The sequence below is a fragment of the Lethenteron reissneri genome, chromosome 24, assembly GCF_015708825.2.
Source record: "Lethenteron reissneri isolate LAM-NWPU_2019-01 chromosome 24, ASM1570882v1, whole genome shotgun sequence".
NCBI lineage: Eukaryota > Metazoa > Chordata > Hyperoartia > Petromyzontiformes > Petromyzontidae > Lethenteron > Lethenteron reissneri.
Window position 1 is genome coordinate 9,547,835 of NC_083802.1, and position 17,945 is coordinate 9,565,779.

The 17,945-nt window shown below is 51.4% G+C and overlaps 1 protein-coding gene across 1 annotated transcript; it reads right to left on the reverse strand.

The window, feature by feature from the left end:
* Positions 1-1,104: 1,104 nt before the first annotated feature.
* On the reverse strand, positions 1,105-16,252 carry LOC133346518 (kelch-like ECH-associated protein 1B). Its single transcript, XM_061558158.1, is given in 12 exon segments — positions 1,105-2,408; positions 3,469-3,645; positions 4,113-4,234; positions 5,096-5,179; positions 6,529-6,680; positions 6,682-6,864; positions 7,772-7,918; positions 8,567-8,773; positions 9,356-9,601; positions 10,333-10,434; positions 12,869-13,680; positions 16,208-16,252. Coding segments are annotated over 11 exon segments (1,839 nt in total). The 5' UTR covers positions 13,136-13,680; positions 16,208-16,252; the 3' UTR covers positions 1,105-2,256.
* Between the last annotated feature and the right edge of the window lie 1,693 nt (positions 16,253-17,945).

Consider the following 17,945-nt stretch of genomic DNA (forward strand, 5'->3'; position numbering starts at 1 on the left):
CACAATGATGCGTACACATATACAGACATTGTACACACATATGCAGGCCGCCTTTGTCTCTACGATGTTGATGCATACAATCTTCTTTTTTCGTATGAAGGGATGGAAAAGAAAGCGTTTTGAAAAGTGCTACAGTTGAATGCTAATTTACAACGAACTATATGCACATATATGCATACAAAGCATTACACACATATACAACTACCATAAACGTGTGCAGTGTAACAACATATGCCTCGTAAGCATGGGAAAAGGGGGGTATTGGGACATTGGAAAGTTTGGAAATGTGGATTTGGTGAAGAATCGAAGAGATACACTAGATAGCAAGCCATATAAATGAAGATTGTAATATGAAACGGTTTTTGAGAATAATAAGGGGAGACCCAGGACCGGTAAAAAATATTCGCAACTGTTATTGGCATGCGAGCAAGAGCAGAACAGTTGGTTCAAAGCACAGTGAGTCAATCACTGCGCTACCGCTCCTCACATTGTAGACAATGATCCCTCCTCTAGTCTCATCTGATTGTTGGGGCAAGTGCAGTTCGTGACCACCTCTTCAGGCCGACACGGCACACAAGGGGGGGGGGATGTGACCAGCACCATACCCAGCCGTCTTTGTCTCCATAGTGCTGATATTTACACACCGCACCAGCTACTGATTGCAATGACGAGTGGACATATTGGAGGCCAAAGACCAGTTCAGGTATTCGTCATCGATGTTGGCTATGAGCAGGAATCAAACTCAGGTCGCCCGGTTTGTAGCACAGCACGCTAACCACTCCGCCACAGATTCCTATAATACATACATAATGCATGCATAGCCACATATTTGCACATGTATATACCGTACACAAATCTCCACATACAACTAGTATTGGTAGTATCAGGTACCAATTACATATACCGTACAAGTTAACACATACGTTAACACAGATACAACTATAATTAACAAGTCTTAAGGCTCGGTCACATCACCACAGCGCTTGTGGCACTTTGGGGTCATGTGATTTGTTGATGGCTCGCTGGTAGCATGTCATGCATTCTACCCATCATCCTGGGTCACGTGTAATTAGGTCAATGGGCGATCAGGCCATGGGCTCACAATTAGATTCACGTCCGACTTCTTTATTTAAAGCAGCAAATTATTTCATCATCATGAACATCATCACCGTCATTCACACATCATCAACATCACAAACATAACTATCATCAACATATTAACATCGACATCACAATTATAAATGTGACCATCATCACCATCAATATCAACATTATCATTACAATTAACAGATGTGACATCATCACCGACATCATCGTCGTGACTCCATCTCAGAAGGGGAATTCAAAATGGCAACCATTATTCCTCGCCAGCGTCCAGAGGTCGTGACCGGTCATTGGGTCACTATCTCCCAAGAGGGTCACATTCAGTTCAGGATCATCATCAGTCATTGTGTTCATCATCAGTCATTGTGTTCATCATCAGTCCCGGTGGCGTGATGGCTCTGTGGTTGTGACTGGTCACTAAGTCATGATTGGTTAAATGGTCACTGAGCCAAGAAAGTGTAAGGGGGGTGTTATTACCACCCACTGGATCTACATCAGTTTAAAGGTGAAGGGGTCACAAGTGTTTGTGACCAACCACACTCATCAACACTCCCTCAGTATCTCTGTTTCCCCATCTCCTTGTCTCTGCATCTCCACGTTTTCATATCTCCAAGTTTCCATGGCTCCGTGTCCATATTTCCTTGTCTCTCTGTCTCATTGTTTTCATTTTTCCACACCCACATCTTAATTCTTTCATATGCATGTGTCTCCATGTCCCCATGTCCCCATGTGTTCCATGTTTTTGTGCCTCTGTGTTTCCACGTCTTCATGTCTCCATTTCCCCATGTCTCCATATCCCCTTGCCGCTGTTAACTTGTGTCCCTGTTGTCCCATGTCCCCGTGTCTTAATGTCTCCGTGTCTCAGGACTCAAGACGAAAGACACAGGGCTCCATGGAAAAAGAGACACCAGTCTCAGTCTGCTTAAACACAGTGGTTGTGCCTGTATCCTTGTGTCATTGTGTTTCTGTGTCTTCGTGCTTCCGTGTCCCAGTGTCCTCGAGTCTCAGTACTCGAGACAGGAGAAACAGGGCTCCCATGGTCATGGAAAGACAGGCCCCGGTCTGCTCAAACACCATGGTCGTTTCTGTATCTTCGTGTCCCCGTGTCGGTGTCTCCGTGCCTCTGGGTCCATGTCCCTGTGTCTTCACATTTCAGTACTCGAGACGGGCGAGACAGGGCTCCATGGTGACGGAGACACCGGCGCCGCTGCGCCCCGATGCCATGGGCGTCTCCTCAGTCCAGGTGTCCAACTCGGCGTTGTAACTCTCGACACTGGCAAGGAACGCCTGTCCGTCATAGCCGCCTTGGGGCACGGGTAAGACATGGGGGTAGGGGGACACAAGGACATGGGGGGTTAGGGGAATATGAGATACATGGGGAGATATGGGAAGGAGAAGGGGACAGAAGGCAGAGCATGGAGTGGCACAGCAGACAGAGGCACATGGAGAGGTAGACACACAGGTACATGTGGGGATACGTGGGGAAATAACGAGACGTGGGGAGACACAGAGCAACAAAAGCACACAGGTAGACATTGGTGATAGAGGTAAACATCGAGAGACACAAGGATATGGGGACGGGGGAAATATGAAGCGACGGGAACAGAGAGAGAAATGGGAGTAACGGAGACAGGGAGAAGTGAGGAGACATGGAGAGACATAGCGGGACAGAGGCAGATATATATACGTGTGTAAGAAGAAGATGGGGCCAGGGGGATATTTTTGGGGACATGGGGACAGATATGGGGGATATGGGGACAAAATAATACACGGGAGAGACAGGGGGACATAGGAACACAAGGACATGTATGGACTCTGGCATATAAAGAAGCACAGTGGCACATGCAGACACGTGAAGACAATGGTAGACACACAGAGACGATTACATTTTTGTGAGCCCAAGACCGCAAGACCCTGTCACTCTCCAGTCCCTGGTCTGATCATGTCCCCGTGTTCTCCCTTGTCTGTGTTTCCATGTAGCCTTGTCCGTGACTCACCTACTATATAGATTCTTCTATGTTCCCATGTCCGTGTCTCACCCAGCATGCAAATTATATCCCGAAGCATCTCCTTATGTCCATGTGTGTCCCCGTGTCCCCGTGTGTCTCACCCCACCCCACACAAATTCTCACCTCGTGTCCCCGGGCGTCTCCGCATGTCCCTGTGCCTTCCTCCGTGTTCCTCATGACCTCGTGTTATCCCCCCCCACCCCCCAGTGTTCCCAAGTGCCCTGGTGCCTCCCCTTATGTTGCTGTATCTCCACGTATGTCCCTATGTCTCCCCCTGCATCCCCAAGTCTCCCCACGTGTCCCCTTATGCCCCTGTGTGTGTGTCCCGGCGTTGTCGTGTGTCTGCGTGTCTCACCCAGCACGTAGATCTTCCCCCCAAGGACAGTGACGCCCAGCGCGGATCTGCGATGTCTCATGTGAGACACGGGCGTCCATATGTCCGTCTCCGGGTCGTAGCGCTCTACGCTGTCCAGCTGCTCCACGCCGTCGTAGCCACCCAGCGCGTAGATGTATCGGTCCAGCGCAACCACTCCTAACAACCACAGCAACCCAACTATTACAACCACGACAACACTTCACGAGCACCACCGCACTGCACAACTACAAGAATTACAACCACAAACTATCATTAACGCAATCGTCAATAACACAGTCGTCATAGCCGCCAAGTACGTACATGTGCCCATGTAGAAAGACCTTTAAATGGGCGGATACTTATCGATGTACACAGCTCTTTGGTCAATCTACTGAGTGCAAGCAGATACACTTACGGCCAAAATTGGTGACAAATATCTGAACCATTCCAAGGCCTCCCCCCTAAGTCGACTCAGCCTTAAATTAGTACTTGGTGCTGCCCACCCACCCCCTCATGTACCGTTTCGGCCTTCATAGGTGCTCGCTAACAGCATTTGCCCCAACAGTCTGTGAAGGGGAGTACGGGAGATCTGTGTGTTTTGTATCGGTATGTGAGTGTGTATGTGAGTGCGTGTGCACGCGTACCTGCTCCACTGCGCACAGTTCCCATGGAGGCGACCGGAAGCCACGCATCGTTTTCAGGATGATAGCACTCAACCGAGGAGAGTCGGTGCACCCCATCAAACCCTCCTACAGCGTACAGCAACCTACAACCACACGACAAACCATCACTCCTCCTATAGTGTAGAGCAACTGACAACCACATGACAACCATCACTATACCTATAGTGTAGAGCAATCTACAACAACCACCCAACATCCATCACTATACAACACTGATAAACCTCCTACAGCATACAGCAACCAATACAACCACACAAGCACTCCACTACCATTGCTATACTACCACAATATCATTCAAAGCCACCTACAGCATCCTACAACAACCACACAACCACCATCATTACATTACCACAATAAAACAACAATCAAAGCCTCCTAAAGTACAAAACAACCTACAGCCACCACACAGCAGCCACCACTATATGAGTAGCCACACAACAATCATCACAACACGACACTCGAATCCTCCTGAAGCGCACAGCAACCTATAAAGCAATAGCATAACAGCCATACAAGACCATCACTGCATCACCACAACAGCACTTAAACCCTCTTACAGCGTACAACAACCTACACAACAACCACACAACAACAACTACCGCACTACCAGGATAACACAATAAACCACAACAACCTACATGTTGCAACCTAAACAACATCACACAGAATACGCAGAGCTCTCCTTGTTGTCCCATGTCTCCGTATCCCCAAGTCCCCAATGCCACGTCGCTTGGCCTTCCAGTGTACTCCCATGTCTCCCTCTTTCTCTTATCTGCCCAGTGTGTCCGTGTCTTTTATCTCAGTGTCTTTGTATCCTCGTGTCTCAGAGTCTGTATGTCTCTCCTGCCTCCAGCATGTCCCCCGTGTAGATCTGTCTCCGTGTCTCCGAGTCCCTGGTCTCTCTGCCTCTCAGTGTGTCCCGTGTCCCCGTGTTTCCACGTCACCTGTTCAGAACGGCCACGCCGACGCCGATACGGGCTGTGGACATGGGCTCCACCCGAGACCACTCATCTCTCTCAGGATCGTACCTGGGACACGGGGACATAGGGATACACGGGGACACAGGGACACAAGGATACATACAGGGAAACAGAGGGAAACAGGACACTCAAAACACAGGGTAACATGAGACACACGGACATACAAGGACACATGAGTGGATAGGCCAAAATGACACATGAGTGGACAGGCCAAAATGACACAAAGGGACATGGACACACAGGGAGATGGGACACAAAAACACACATGGGTGTACAGAGAGACACAGGAAAACATAGAGACAGGGGACTCGGGGACATACAAAGAAATAGCGGGAGACACTGGAACACACAAAGAGACAAGCAAGGGAAACAGAGGCATACGGGGATACATGGGAGAGCATGGGGAAAAGAGACAGCGGGGGACACGGGGACAGAGAGAAACACAAATCATGCACAGGCCTGGTGTCCTCCACTTTCAGTTTACACTTCCCACGCTCGACACGGATGTGGTTTAAACACCCATGTACCTGTGTTTCCCCCATATCACCCATCTCCACTTTCATCTTCGTCTCTCCACAGTGCTTTAGTTTAGACACACGTCTTTTCCCGTCTACCCACGTATACCTGTTACCCGTTGTTTCCCCTACCTGCCCTCACTCTCCATGCTAACGTGGTGCAGACACCTGGGTGAGGTGTCCTTGCATCCTGCTGTGTCCCCCTGTATTTGTGTCCCCATATGTTTCTCCCTATCCCCCCTGTCAATCTCATCTCCACCACTCGACATTGCCATGGTGGAGACACCCATGTCTCCCCTGTCTCCTTGTCCCCCGTATCCCCCGCTACACCTCCCAGGAGCCCCTCGTCGCGACCGCTCCACACTGCCGTGGTGCGGGTAACGCACGTGTTCCCACGTCTCACCCATATCCCCGTGTCCTTATCTCACCTGTCCACGCTACTCTTAACTCACCTGTCCCTGTATCTTCCCATGTCTCTTTCTCGAATCCACCATGTCTCCCTATTTCTCTTCACCTGCAGCTGAGACACCCTCCGGTGTTGCTCCCGCATCTCGCCAAACCCCCACCCCTGAGCACCCCCCCCCCACCAACCCATGTCCCCCCCACCAACCCATGTCCCCCCCCACCAACCCATGTCCCCCCCCACCAACCCATGTCCCCCCCCACTAACCCATGTCCCCCCCCACCAACCCATGTCCCCCCCCACCAACCCATGTCCCCCCCACCAACCCATGTCCCCCCCCACCAACCCATGTCATCCCCCCACCAACCCATGTCCCCCCCCACCAACCCATGTCCCCCCCCACCAACCCATGTCCCCCCCCACCAACCCATGTCCCCCCCCACCAACCCATGTCCCCCCCACCAACCCATGTCCCCCACCTCTCGACGCTGCTGTGGTGCATGCACCCGTGAGAGCCCCCCACGGCGTAGATGAGCCCGTCGATGACGCCGAGGCCGACACGGTTGCGCGCCACGCTCATGGGCTGCCGGCGCGTCCACTGGTTGCTCATGGGGTTGAAGCAGTCGAGCGCCTGACGAGTCGGTGTTGCCGTCGGGGGAGTTGTTGCGGCCGCCAGCGGCGTAGAGCAGGCCGTGCACCACGCAGCTCGCCAGCCCCGAGCGCGGCACCGGCAGGTCGGACAGGCGCAGCCACGACGTGCGGCCGGGGCACCACGCCTCCACGCTCGGCAGGGACTGGCGTAGGTACCCGCCCACCTGCGACCACGGGGGAAGGGGGAGCAAGGGGGTGTGGGTGGGGGGAGGAGCAGCAGGAGGAGAAACGTGAGGATGAGGAACAGAAGAGGGGGAGCAGCTGGAAAAGCAGGGAAGGCATCATTGGGAGGAGCAGTGAAAGGAGCATGGTGGAGTGTGCATGTACACGTGGTACATAGTTACCATGTGTATAAGCTGGGGCACGCCCAGTGTGGTGTCTGTGGTGTTGTGTATAGATCAGTGTTGGGCAACCTGCAGCCCTTGGGCCACATGCGGCTCATGGAGGCCCTTGTGGTGGCCTGGTCTAAGTATATTCAGGGCTATGTGTGGTCATGATTAGTGCACAAGCACGATTTGAAGCTAGCGGCCTACTGCGGTGAAGGAGGGTCACTCATATGGCTCACCGACTCGTCTAGGTTGTCCATCACTGGTATGGATGGTGTATGCAAGTATGTGTGAATCTGTGTTTAGTGTATGTAGAGTGTGTGCACTGTGTGTAAGAGATGGGGCACTGCGGGGGTGCAGTGTGTGTGGTGTAGTGTGTCGATGGTGTGTGCGTGTGTATAGTTTCTGTGTTTAGTGGGGAGTGGCAGTTCAGCGGTTGGCGCGCTGTGCCATGAACCCGGCGACCCGAGATCGAATCCCGCTCACGGCCAACACCAGTGACAATTATCTGAACCAGTCCTGGGCCTCCCCTAGGTTGACTCGGCCTCAAAAATTAGTAGCTGGTAAGATGTGTAAACATCGCCACTGGGAAGACAAAGGCGGCCGGGCGTGGTGCTGGCTACGCACCCCCTCGTTAGCCGTGCTGGCCTTTCAAAGGTGTTCGTGAACAGCACTTGCCTCAACAGTCTGTTAAAGGCTATACGGAGGTCTATGTACGTGTTTAGTGTTCTTGGAGTGTGCTCACCGTGTATACGAGCTGGGGCACGGCAGGGGTGCGGCCCTTGGCTGCGCAGGCGCTGGGCTGGTGCAGCGTGAGCTCGTGGAAGACGCGTGCCAGGTAATCCTTGCAAGCAGAGTCTGACCTCAGCAGCTCACACTTCTGTAGCTGAGCCTGCGACACGGGGACACAATAAACAGGTAGGTGAAGAGGAGGTGAGGGAACGTAACACTCAAATGTCCGCACAGATGGATTGATAATCCCACTTTCTGTACTGCCTTCTGCTAGCCATCTCACTGCTCCGATAAATATCTGTATGATCTGCTAATTCTTGCCTCCAAAGCGCTGGATCGTGGGCGTCCAGCCACCACTGCCGCGAACATCAGCATTGAGGAGACAAAGGCAGCTGGGCGTGATGCTGGCCACATTACCCCCACAAGTGTCATGGCGACCTTCATAGGCGCTCGCTCACAGCCCTTGCCCGAATGCTCTGTGTGGGCTACATGGGGGATCTTTGTTTTTGTGTACCTGGACAAAGCCTGTCCATTTACACACGTCCTTATGTCCCTGCACGTGTCCGTGTGTACTTGCACGTGTCCGTGTGTACTTGCACGTGTCTGTGTGTACTACTTATGTCCCTGCACGTGTCTGTGTGTACTTGCACATGTCTGTGTGTACTACTTACATCCCTGCACGTGTCTGTGTGTACTTGCACGTGTCTGTGTGTACTACTTATGTCCCTGCACGTGTCTGTGTGTACTACTTATGTCCCTGCACGTGTCTGTGTGTACTTGCACGTGTGCGTGTGTGCCCCGCACGCACCTGCAGGAAGCTGGGTGTGAGAGAGTGGCAGCGCACGGCGTTGATCAGGGCGTGTATGTAGGGCCGACGGTTGGCGCAGTCGTAGCGAACCCACTCGAGGCACGCGTTGTAGACCTCCGACTCGCAGCGCACGTTCAGCTCGTCGCGGCTGATCAGAGTCAGCAGCTGGCAGTGGGACAGGTTGTAGAACTCCTCCTGTTTGCACACCTGAGACAGCAGGGACAGAGGGAGATGGCAAGGCCAGTTATGGAGGACTTCCATCTGGAACGCAAGGGACGCAGGGAGACGGTGACACAGAGACAAGCGGGAGACAGTGGGAGATAGGGAGTTGGTTTGACACAACTCCTTCCATTTACACACTTGAGACATGGCAAGACGAAAAAGACATAGGAGACATGTTATAAAACTCCTGTTAGAAAACCCGAGATGGGAAAAACAGAGACACAGTGAGAGACCGGTTCGAGAAGTCCTCCTACTAACAGATTGAAGCAGACAGACCATACGAGAGAGATGATACAAACAAGACACAAAAATACAGCCTCTTGAGTGAAATCGTGATGCCAATGTGTACCAGCCGTAGTGTATATGGTACAGTGTGCATACCGTCACATATAATCTGTTTCTGTCGGAGTATATTGTGTGAGACATCTCATCGAAGTGGCATTGGACGCAGTTGCACGCGCCTCTCTGGAACTCTGCATATTGTGTCCAGTTGTCGTGCACACTCTCTTTGTGCACAGTGCAGACAGGATAGTGTGCACGGTGTAGTGTACATGTGCGAGTTGAGACCTCGCTGAAGTGCCGGTAGATGTAGTCGCGCGCGCCCCTCTGCAGCTCCGTGCAGCCGATGTGCTCGGCGAAGCTGGCGATGCCGATGGCATTGCTCGGGTCCAGCTGCTTGAGCAGGAAGTCACAGCAGGCGGTGACGACGGCGTCCATTTGGTACATGGCGGCGCCGCTCATCACGTGCAGCACACAACGTTCGCCCACGGAGACGCGTGCCGTGTACGCAAACTCCACCAGCCGCTCCATCACCTACACACAGACGTATACACACATACATATACACACCCACATATACAGAAGACAAAGATCCCCCGTATAGCCTTAACAGGCTGTTGGGGCAAGTGCTGTTAGCAAACAACTATGAAGGCCAGAACGACACAGGAGGGGGTGGGTGACCAACACCACATCCGGCAGCTTTGTCTCTCAAGTACTAATGATTACACACTGCACCAGGTACTCATTTGAGGCTGAATCGTCCTGGGGGAGGGCCAGGACTGGTTCAAATATTCACCACAGCCGTGGGCAGAAATTTTACTTGGCTTACCGGGTTTGTAGCGTAGTGCGCTATGCACTGCGCCACCGCTTTACCCACACATTCACGCACACAAACTGACACAGCCACTGCATACACACAACAAACATACACAATCATCATACGGTTGTGAGAGTGTGAGTGATCAAACGGTAAGTTAGTGTATGCTTTAGTGGGTAGATAAGTGAGTCGGTAAATATGATTGAATGCGTCGGTGAATGGGAGAGTGGTTTGCTGAGTGTGGGTATGTGTGTAAGAGGATGAGTGGGTGATTAAGTGAGTTGGTTGTGAGGGCATAGGTGAGGGGGTGAGGGAGCAAGTGGATGAGTGAGTAGATGAGCGATTGAGATAATTTTTAAGAGGTTTAGTGGCTGAGTGTGGGTGGGTGGGTGAGTAGTAATGAGTGATCGGGTGAATGTCTAAGTGGGCGAGTTGTTGAGTGAGTGACCTTGGGGTGGACGCCCTCTATGGTGACAACCTCCATGGCGCTCTCCTTCAGCCCAGCTGTGAACATGGCTCGGAACACGGGGCTACAGGAGGCCAGCACCACCTGGCAATGGGGTACAGGGACACAGCGACACGCTCGCTTACCAACACACTCACATATACAACACACTGTTCAGGGCGAGTGGTTAGCAAGCAGCTATAAAGGTCGACATTGGATACCGTGGATAGCAACATGCCCGTCCACCCCAATGTAGATGCTTAGACACCGCATCAAGTACTAATTTAAGGCAACGTATGGGAGGTCCAGGACCAGTTCAGATATATGAAACTCATGTTGGCCGTGAGTGGGAATCAAACTCAGGTTGCCGGGTTTGTAACGCGGTGCACCAACTACGATGCTCCCACTCTCTACTTATAAACTCCCATACTCCCTCACACACATGTTCACTTACTCATGAAATCACTCATGCACTCATTCCTGAAGTTACTCACATGCTTTCCCACTAACACAATTACACATTCACTCATACACTAATGTATTCATTTACAAACGAAACAAAGATCCCATGTATAGCCTTAACAGACTGTTGGGGCAAGTGCTGTTAGCGAGCACCTATGAAGGCCTGCATGGCACACAAGGGAGTGGGCAGCCAGCACCACGCCCGGCCGCCTTTGTCTCCCAAAAGTGGCGATGTTTGCACACCGCACCAAGCACTCATTTGAGGCTGAGTCGACATAGGGAAGGCCCAGGACCGGTTCAGATAATCGTCACTGGTGTTTACCGTGAGCAGGAAACGAAACCGGGTTGCCGGGTTCGTAGCGCAGCGCGCGAATCGCTACACCACCGCTCCCCACTATTTACATACCCCCTTACACACTCACTCAATCATCACAGTAATTGGCATTTGCCAGTAAATAGTTGTGACGTCATGATGGTGAATATGTCTGGCTAGGTGCACCTCTAATACATACGAAGTGTCGAAGTTTTGCTGCCAGGAGACCACGGGACAGGTCCATTAATGATGGGTTAACTGAGATGACGAGCAGATGCTCCACTTGTTCTCCCCACTGTTCCAACTTGATATGCTTTAACTGTGTTACGCTCTGCTCATTGTTGTGCGCATCTCTATTCCACCCTCCTTCGTTGCTGGATGGCAACTTTTTCCAACTGCCCAGTAGCGACCTTCACGAACTGCCTCCACAGAGACAGCGGCTGGACAAGCGGGCTACACGACCCAGCCAACACAACTATGCCTGCTGGGAGCTCACTGATGGGACTATGTCCAGATCTCTCATGGTTCTGTCAGAGATGTTTCAAACCGGCTCAGGTATTCCTCTATAGGGGTCCACATTTTGTAAGCATAGAGAAATGAGGGCATGACTATGGCCGAGAAGACCCAGAGCTTCATGTGGAGCGACAGGCCAGCGTTAAGCAGCCAATGAAAAGAGAATTCCACTCGACTGTTTCAGAGTAGGACCTCCGCTTCTGAACCAGAACTGGCTATAAGTACACTGCCCAGGTACAGGAACTCCTCCATCTTCTGTATGAATACCACATCGCTTATGGAGAGCTGAGGGGCTGGAGTGATTGATGAAACAAAGTACTGAGGCAGGTGCTTTGTTTTGGTGTGGCCGACTGTTAAATAGTGATGACGTCCTGGCCATATAACTTTACTGAGGCCTGCCCACCCCCATACTGCCCCATACCACCTTTCTCCTCCCAATGTAACCCCATGCCTCCCAGAGTTTCCCTGTGTTGCCCCAATCTCCTTCTGTCTCTCACTGCCTCCATCCGGTATCTCGTCTGGTCCTCAAATCCTCCCCGTGTCTTCCTGTGCCTATCTTCACCTTCCCCTCTGCCCGTGTCTCCCCATGTTCCCTGTAACTCCCAGCACCTCCCCTTACCCTGTTTCTCTCATATTTCCTTTCACCTCTCCATGCCTCGCATCAATTATCTGTCTCTCTTAAATTCCCATATCTACATATTCTTTGTCTTCACCATGTGTGCCTCAATGTTCCTCTCTTCACAATGTCTTGTGTCTCCCCATGTCTCACGGCATCTAAATTTGTACTTCTTGTCTCCCGTCTCTTCCTGTTTTCCCGAATTCCCCGAACCACCCAGCGTCTCCCTGCACATACCGCGTTACTTGTGTCTTTCCTCTCCCGGTATTAGCATCTCCCCCTGTGTTCCTGTCTACTCATGCCTTTCAGTGTCTCTTATCCACCCCTCTATCTTCTGTCCACCCTCCTGTGTGTCACTGTGTCTCAACATCATACATTTCAACGTTCCTCTTGTCCTCATGTCTTCCAACATCTCCTCATGCCTCCCTGCATTTTTCCTTGTTCTTTTGTGGCTGCCTTTTCTTGTCCCTGTCTCCCTGCGACACTATATTTACATATTTCCCTGCTTTCTTGAGTCCCCGTGTTATCCCCCATCTTCTCGTGTCTACCCCTTGTTTCCTTTATCTTCCCTATGTGCCCCCCCTAATACTGTCTTCCCTCCCGCATGTCCCCATGTCATCCCTCCGTGTTTTTACCTTGTGCGCCTCCACGTCCTTTTCGTCCCCACCGGCCCGCACGCGCAGCGTCACGTCACACAGCTGCCTGCGCAGCCGCAGATCGTTGAGCACGGTGAAAGCGGCGACGGCGTGGCCTTCAAGCGAGTAGTCAAGAACGCCGGCGCCCCGCATGGAGGGCAGCACCACCGCCCCGCAGCCCCATGGCTCTGAGCCACACTGATTCCCCGGGGATGCCGTGGGGAGATACGGGGGGCACGGGGAGTCGCAGTCACGGTCCTCAGACATGGCCAGGGAGATTCGGGCCGGGGGCGGCACGGTTGGGATACTGGTGGGGCACACGGATTAAGAGAGGTGCGAGGAGATACAGGAAGAAGGAAAGCACAGGAAGAAGAAGGGAGGCACAAGACACAGGACGGCGGAAGAAGTTAGGGGATATGAAAGTCACAGGAGGAGAAAGGTGGCAGCGGGAGATACGGCGAAATGCGTTGAGACACAGGGGCAGATGTGGTCGATTGTGGTTTTGGCGGGCTGTTGGAGAATATATGTACCAGTGTGATTGATTTTGTTGTGTCGTTGTGAATCGGAGACACCAAAACAGGTGTGGTCACTATCGTTGATCACGGTTCAGGTTCCTCAGCTAAGGGTGCGTTTGAGGTTGTGGCTATAGTTGTGGCTATGATTATGGTTGTCGGCCGCAGTTGTGCAGTGCCGTTGGAGGTGGCGTTTTCGGATCCACCACGTGCACCCATCACTCGGCAATTGGTGCTGTCTAGTGAGACAACTCCCAGGGCATCATCTGCAGGCCACAAAGGCTGACTCGGGATCGCAACCTGTGAGGGACGGTAGAATAAGACAAAATTAACTGCGTGGGACATTCACGGTTTGTAAGCACATATCAAGGCTCATAAGGACATGTGTGTGAGGAGTGGTGGTGGTGGGGTCACGACAAACGAATGCCAACCCACCTTTGCGTCACTCCCAGTGATGAGACACACAACCATACTATTATCGCCACCACAACCATTACCATCATAAGTAGCATTATGTAAATTCGCATTATTAGTGGGGGGGGGGGGGGGGGTAATTAATACAACACGATAATTACAATCAAAACTCCCCCAACAACCACAAACTACACTAACCACAACCATGAGACCAACCCATACAACAACCACCACAACTCCCACGAGCAAAAACAACCGCGACTGTCCTGCAAAAACTACATCATGACTACAACCACCACCATATATACACCACCTTCCTCTGTACTACAACCACTACCGTACTGTACTTACAACAACGACTAAAACTACCACCAGCACTATGATACGGAGCCGACCAACAACCACAACAATCACCAACAACAACCACCACCACAATTACAGCAACTACGAATAACAACCTCAACAAAACACAATCACTGCCCTAGACCAAAGCCTCAGTCAGTCTCAACAATGACACAAACAGTCGCAACAACAATCAGTGTCAACCAGTCTCAATAATCACACAACCAACAACAATCACAGTGTCAACCAGTCTCAATAATCACACAACCAACCAAAATCACAGTGTCAACCTGTCTCAATAATCACACAACCAACAACAACATCAAACCCAACACCTTCAATTGTCGACAGCCACACAAACCAGTTTTGACTACATCAACAACCACATTGTCACCAAGGCCCCCCCCAACAACCAAGACGTCAACCACAGTCAACAACCACAGTCTCAACAACCACAAAGTAGCAATAGTTACAGCAACTACAATGTCAACAATGCCTCTACAACCACAGTCCAGAACAACCACAGTCTCAACAGCTACAGCAACCACAATGTCACCAAGGTGTCTACAACCACGATCTCAACCAAAGTCTACAAACACAGTCAACAACCAGTCAACATCCACAGTCTACAACAACCACAATGTCGCCAAGGCCTCTCTACAACACCCACAGTCTACAACCACAGTCTACAACACCCAGTCTCAAAAACCACAGTCTCTACAGCCAGTGTAAACAGCTACAGCAACCACAATGTCAATACGGTCTCTACAACCAGTCAACAACTAGTCAACAACCACAATGTCAACAAGGCCTCGACAACCACAGTCAACAACCACAGTCTAAAACAGACACAGCAACTACAATGTCAACAACCACAGTCTACAACACAGTCAACAACCACAGTCTAAAACAGACACAGCAACTACAATGTCAACAACCACAGTCTACAACACAGTCAACAACCACAGTCTAAAACAGACACAGCAACTACAATGTCAACAACCACAGTCTACACACAGTCAACAACCACAGTCTACAACAGTCACCAACCACAGTCTAAACAGACACAGCAACACACATGTCAACCACATCTACCACAGTCAACAACCACAGTCTAAAACAGACACAGCAACTACAATGTCAACAACCAGTCTACAACAGACACAGCAACCACAATGTCAACAACCAGTCTACAACAGACACAGCAACTACAATGTCAACAACCAGTCTACAACAGACACAGCAACCACAATGTCAACAACCAGTCTACAACAGACACAGCAACCACAATGTCAACAACCAGTCTACAACAGACACAGCAACTACAATGTCAACAACCAGTCTACAACAGACACAGCAACCACAATGTCAACAACCAGTCTACAACAGACACAGCAACTACAATGTCAACAACCAGTCTACAACAGACACAGCAACTACAATGTCAACAACCAGTCTACAACAACAGACACAGCACTACAATGTCACACCAGTCTACAACAGACACAGCAACTACAATGTCAACAAGGTGTCTACAACACAGTCAACAACCACAGTCTACAACACAGTCAACAACCAGTCTACAACAGACACAGCAACTACAATGTCAACAAGGTGTCTACAACACAGTCAACAACCACAGTCTACAACATACACAACAACCACAATGTCAACAAGATGTCTACAACACAGTCAACAACCACAGTCTATAACAGACACAACAACCACAATGTCAACAAGGCCTCGACAACCACAGTCAACAACCAGTCACCACCCACAGTCAACACCCACAAACTACAACAACCACAATGTCCCCAAGGCTTCTACAAGCACGTTCTCAGCCACAGTCAACAACCACATTGCCAACCACACAGTCAACAACCACAGTCTACAACCACATTGCCAACCACACAGTCTACAACCACAGCCTACAACCACATTGCCAACCACAGCCTCGACATCAACAATCACAAACCAGCCTAGGGGCCGCCACGGCCTCACCTCGTCTCTCTCTCCTCTCGTCATCTCTCATCATCCCCTCATCTCTCCTCGCCCTCCTCATCACCCTCACCTCGTCATCTCTCATCTCTCCTCGCCCTCCTCATCACCCTCACATCGTTTCCCGCTCTCTGCTGCTCCCTCCCCGCCCCCCCGTCTTCCTGCTCCCATTCCCCCGCCTCGCGTCTCCACCTCCACCTCACCTCATCTCTCCTCGCGTCTCTCCCGCTTCACCTCTTCCTCTCCGCACCGCGCGCGTCGTGAGCCCCTCACCTCGTCTCTCCTCGTCTCACTTCGTCTCTCCTCGTCCTCTCGGCCCCGCTTCTGGGCCGAGGAGAGCGGCACAGTCACCGTGAGTCAGCAGTCGCGGCCTCGGGCAGCGACTTCACAGTAAGAGTCCCTCCCCCCTCCCTGCCGCCCATAGACCAGACACGGGCAGAACCTTCACAGTAAGAGTCCCCCCTGTCGCCCATAGACCAGACACGGGCAGAACCTTCACAGTAAGAGCCCCCACCCCTGTCGCCCATAGACCAGACACGAGCAGAACCTTCACAGTAAGAGCCCCCCCTGTCGCCCACAGACCAGACACGGGCAGAACCTTCACAATAAGAGTCCCCCCTGTCGTCCATAGACCAGACACGGGCAGAACCTTCACAGTAAGAGTCCTCCCCCCTGTCGCCCACAGACCAGACACGGGCAGAACTTTCACAGGAAGAGTCCCCCCCGTCGCCCATAGACCAGACACGGGCAGAACCTTCACAGTAAGAGTCCCCCCTGTCGCCCATAGACCAGACACGGGCAGAACCTTCACAGTAAAAGTCCCCCCCCCCCCCTGTCGTCCATAGACCAGACACGGGCAGAACCTTCATAGTAAGAGTACCCACCCCCTGTGTCGCCCACAAACCAGATACGGGCAGAGACTTCACAATAAGAACCCCAATGGATCGTACAAATTAGATACGGGTATAGACTGTATAATAAGAGTTCATGTTTTTATTTTTCTTATAACTCCTATAAGCGCATTCACAATAAGTGTTTCTTATATCTTGGATACGAACAGAAATTTCATAATAAGAGTTCCCCTGTGAGACCTTTGGCCAAGATAATGCGAGAGCCTTCACAATGAGCGTCCCTGTGCCTCCTTTAGACCACGCAGACAAGGTCAGCGTTTTCATAATAAAGGCTCCTCGTTTATCCGATCGACCGGACACGGACAGAATCTTAAATAAGTTTGCCCTGTAGCTCCTCCCTACAGATCACACGGTCGGTGAGCGACCCCGTGCCTGCTATAAACCACGCAGGCAAGGTCAGAGCTTTCATAATAAGCCATCATCACCCACTCCCGTATCTCCAATCGGACACGAACCGAATCTAAAGGCTGATCAGCCTTTCATGTATCTCATACAGACCAGACAGGGTCGGAGTCTTCACAAGAATGTCTGCAGCAAACCACGGGCAGCGCTTTCATCAAAGGAGTTCCCGGTGTCTCGTACACAGGCGAATCATTCTTCACGAGGACCCCGCATCTCCTTTGGACTAAGTTCAGAGCCGACACAAGACGTGCCCCCCCCCACTGGTCAAATGGCTCAAGAGACACGAGTGCCAAGTCGAGACACCGCCGAGAGGCTGGGTTCGAATTGAGGCAACTGCCTGTGCTTGAACAGAGTTCTCAAGTGTAGCGAGATGGTCTCCAGTCGGTCAGACATTACTTTAGGCGAAAACCCAAACGTTACATTTAATTTTACTCTATAAATTAGGCTACATTTTAGCTGAGAATTTGATCTATTTTATTATCCTGCTATTAACATGAT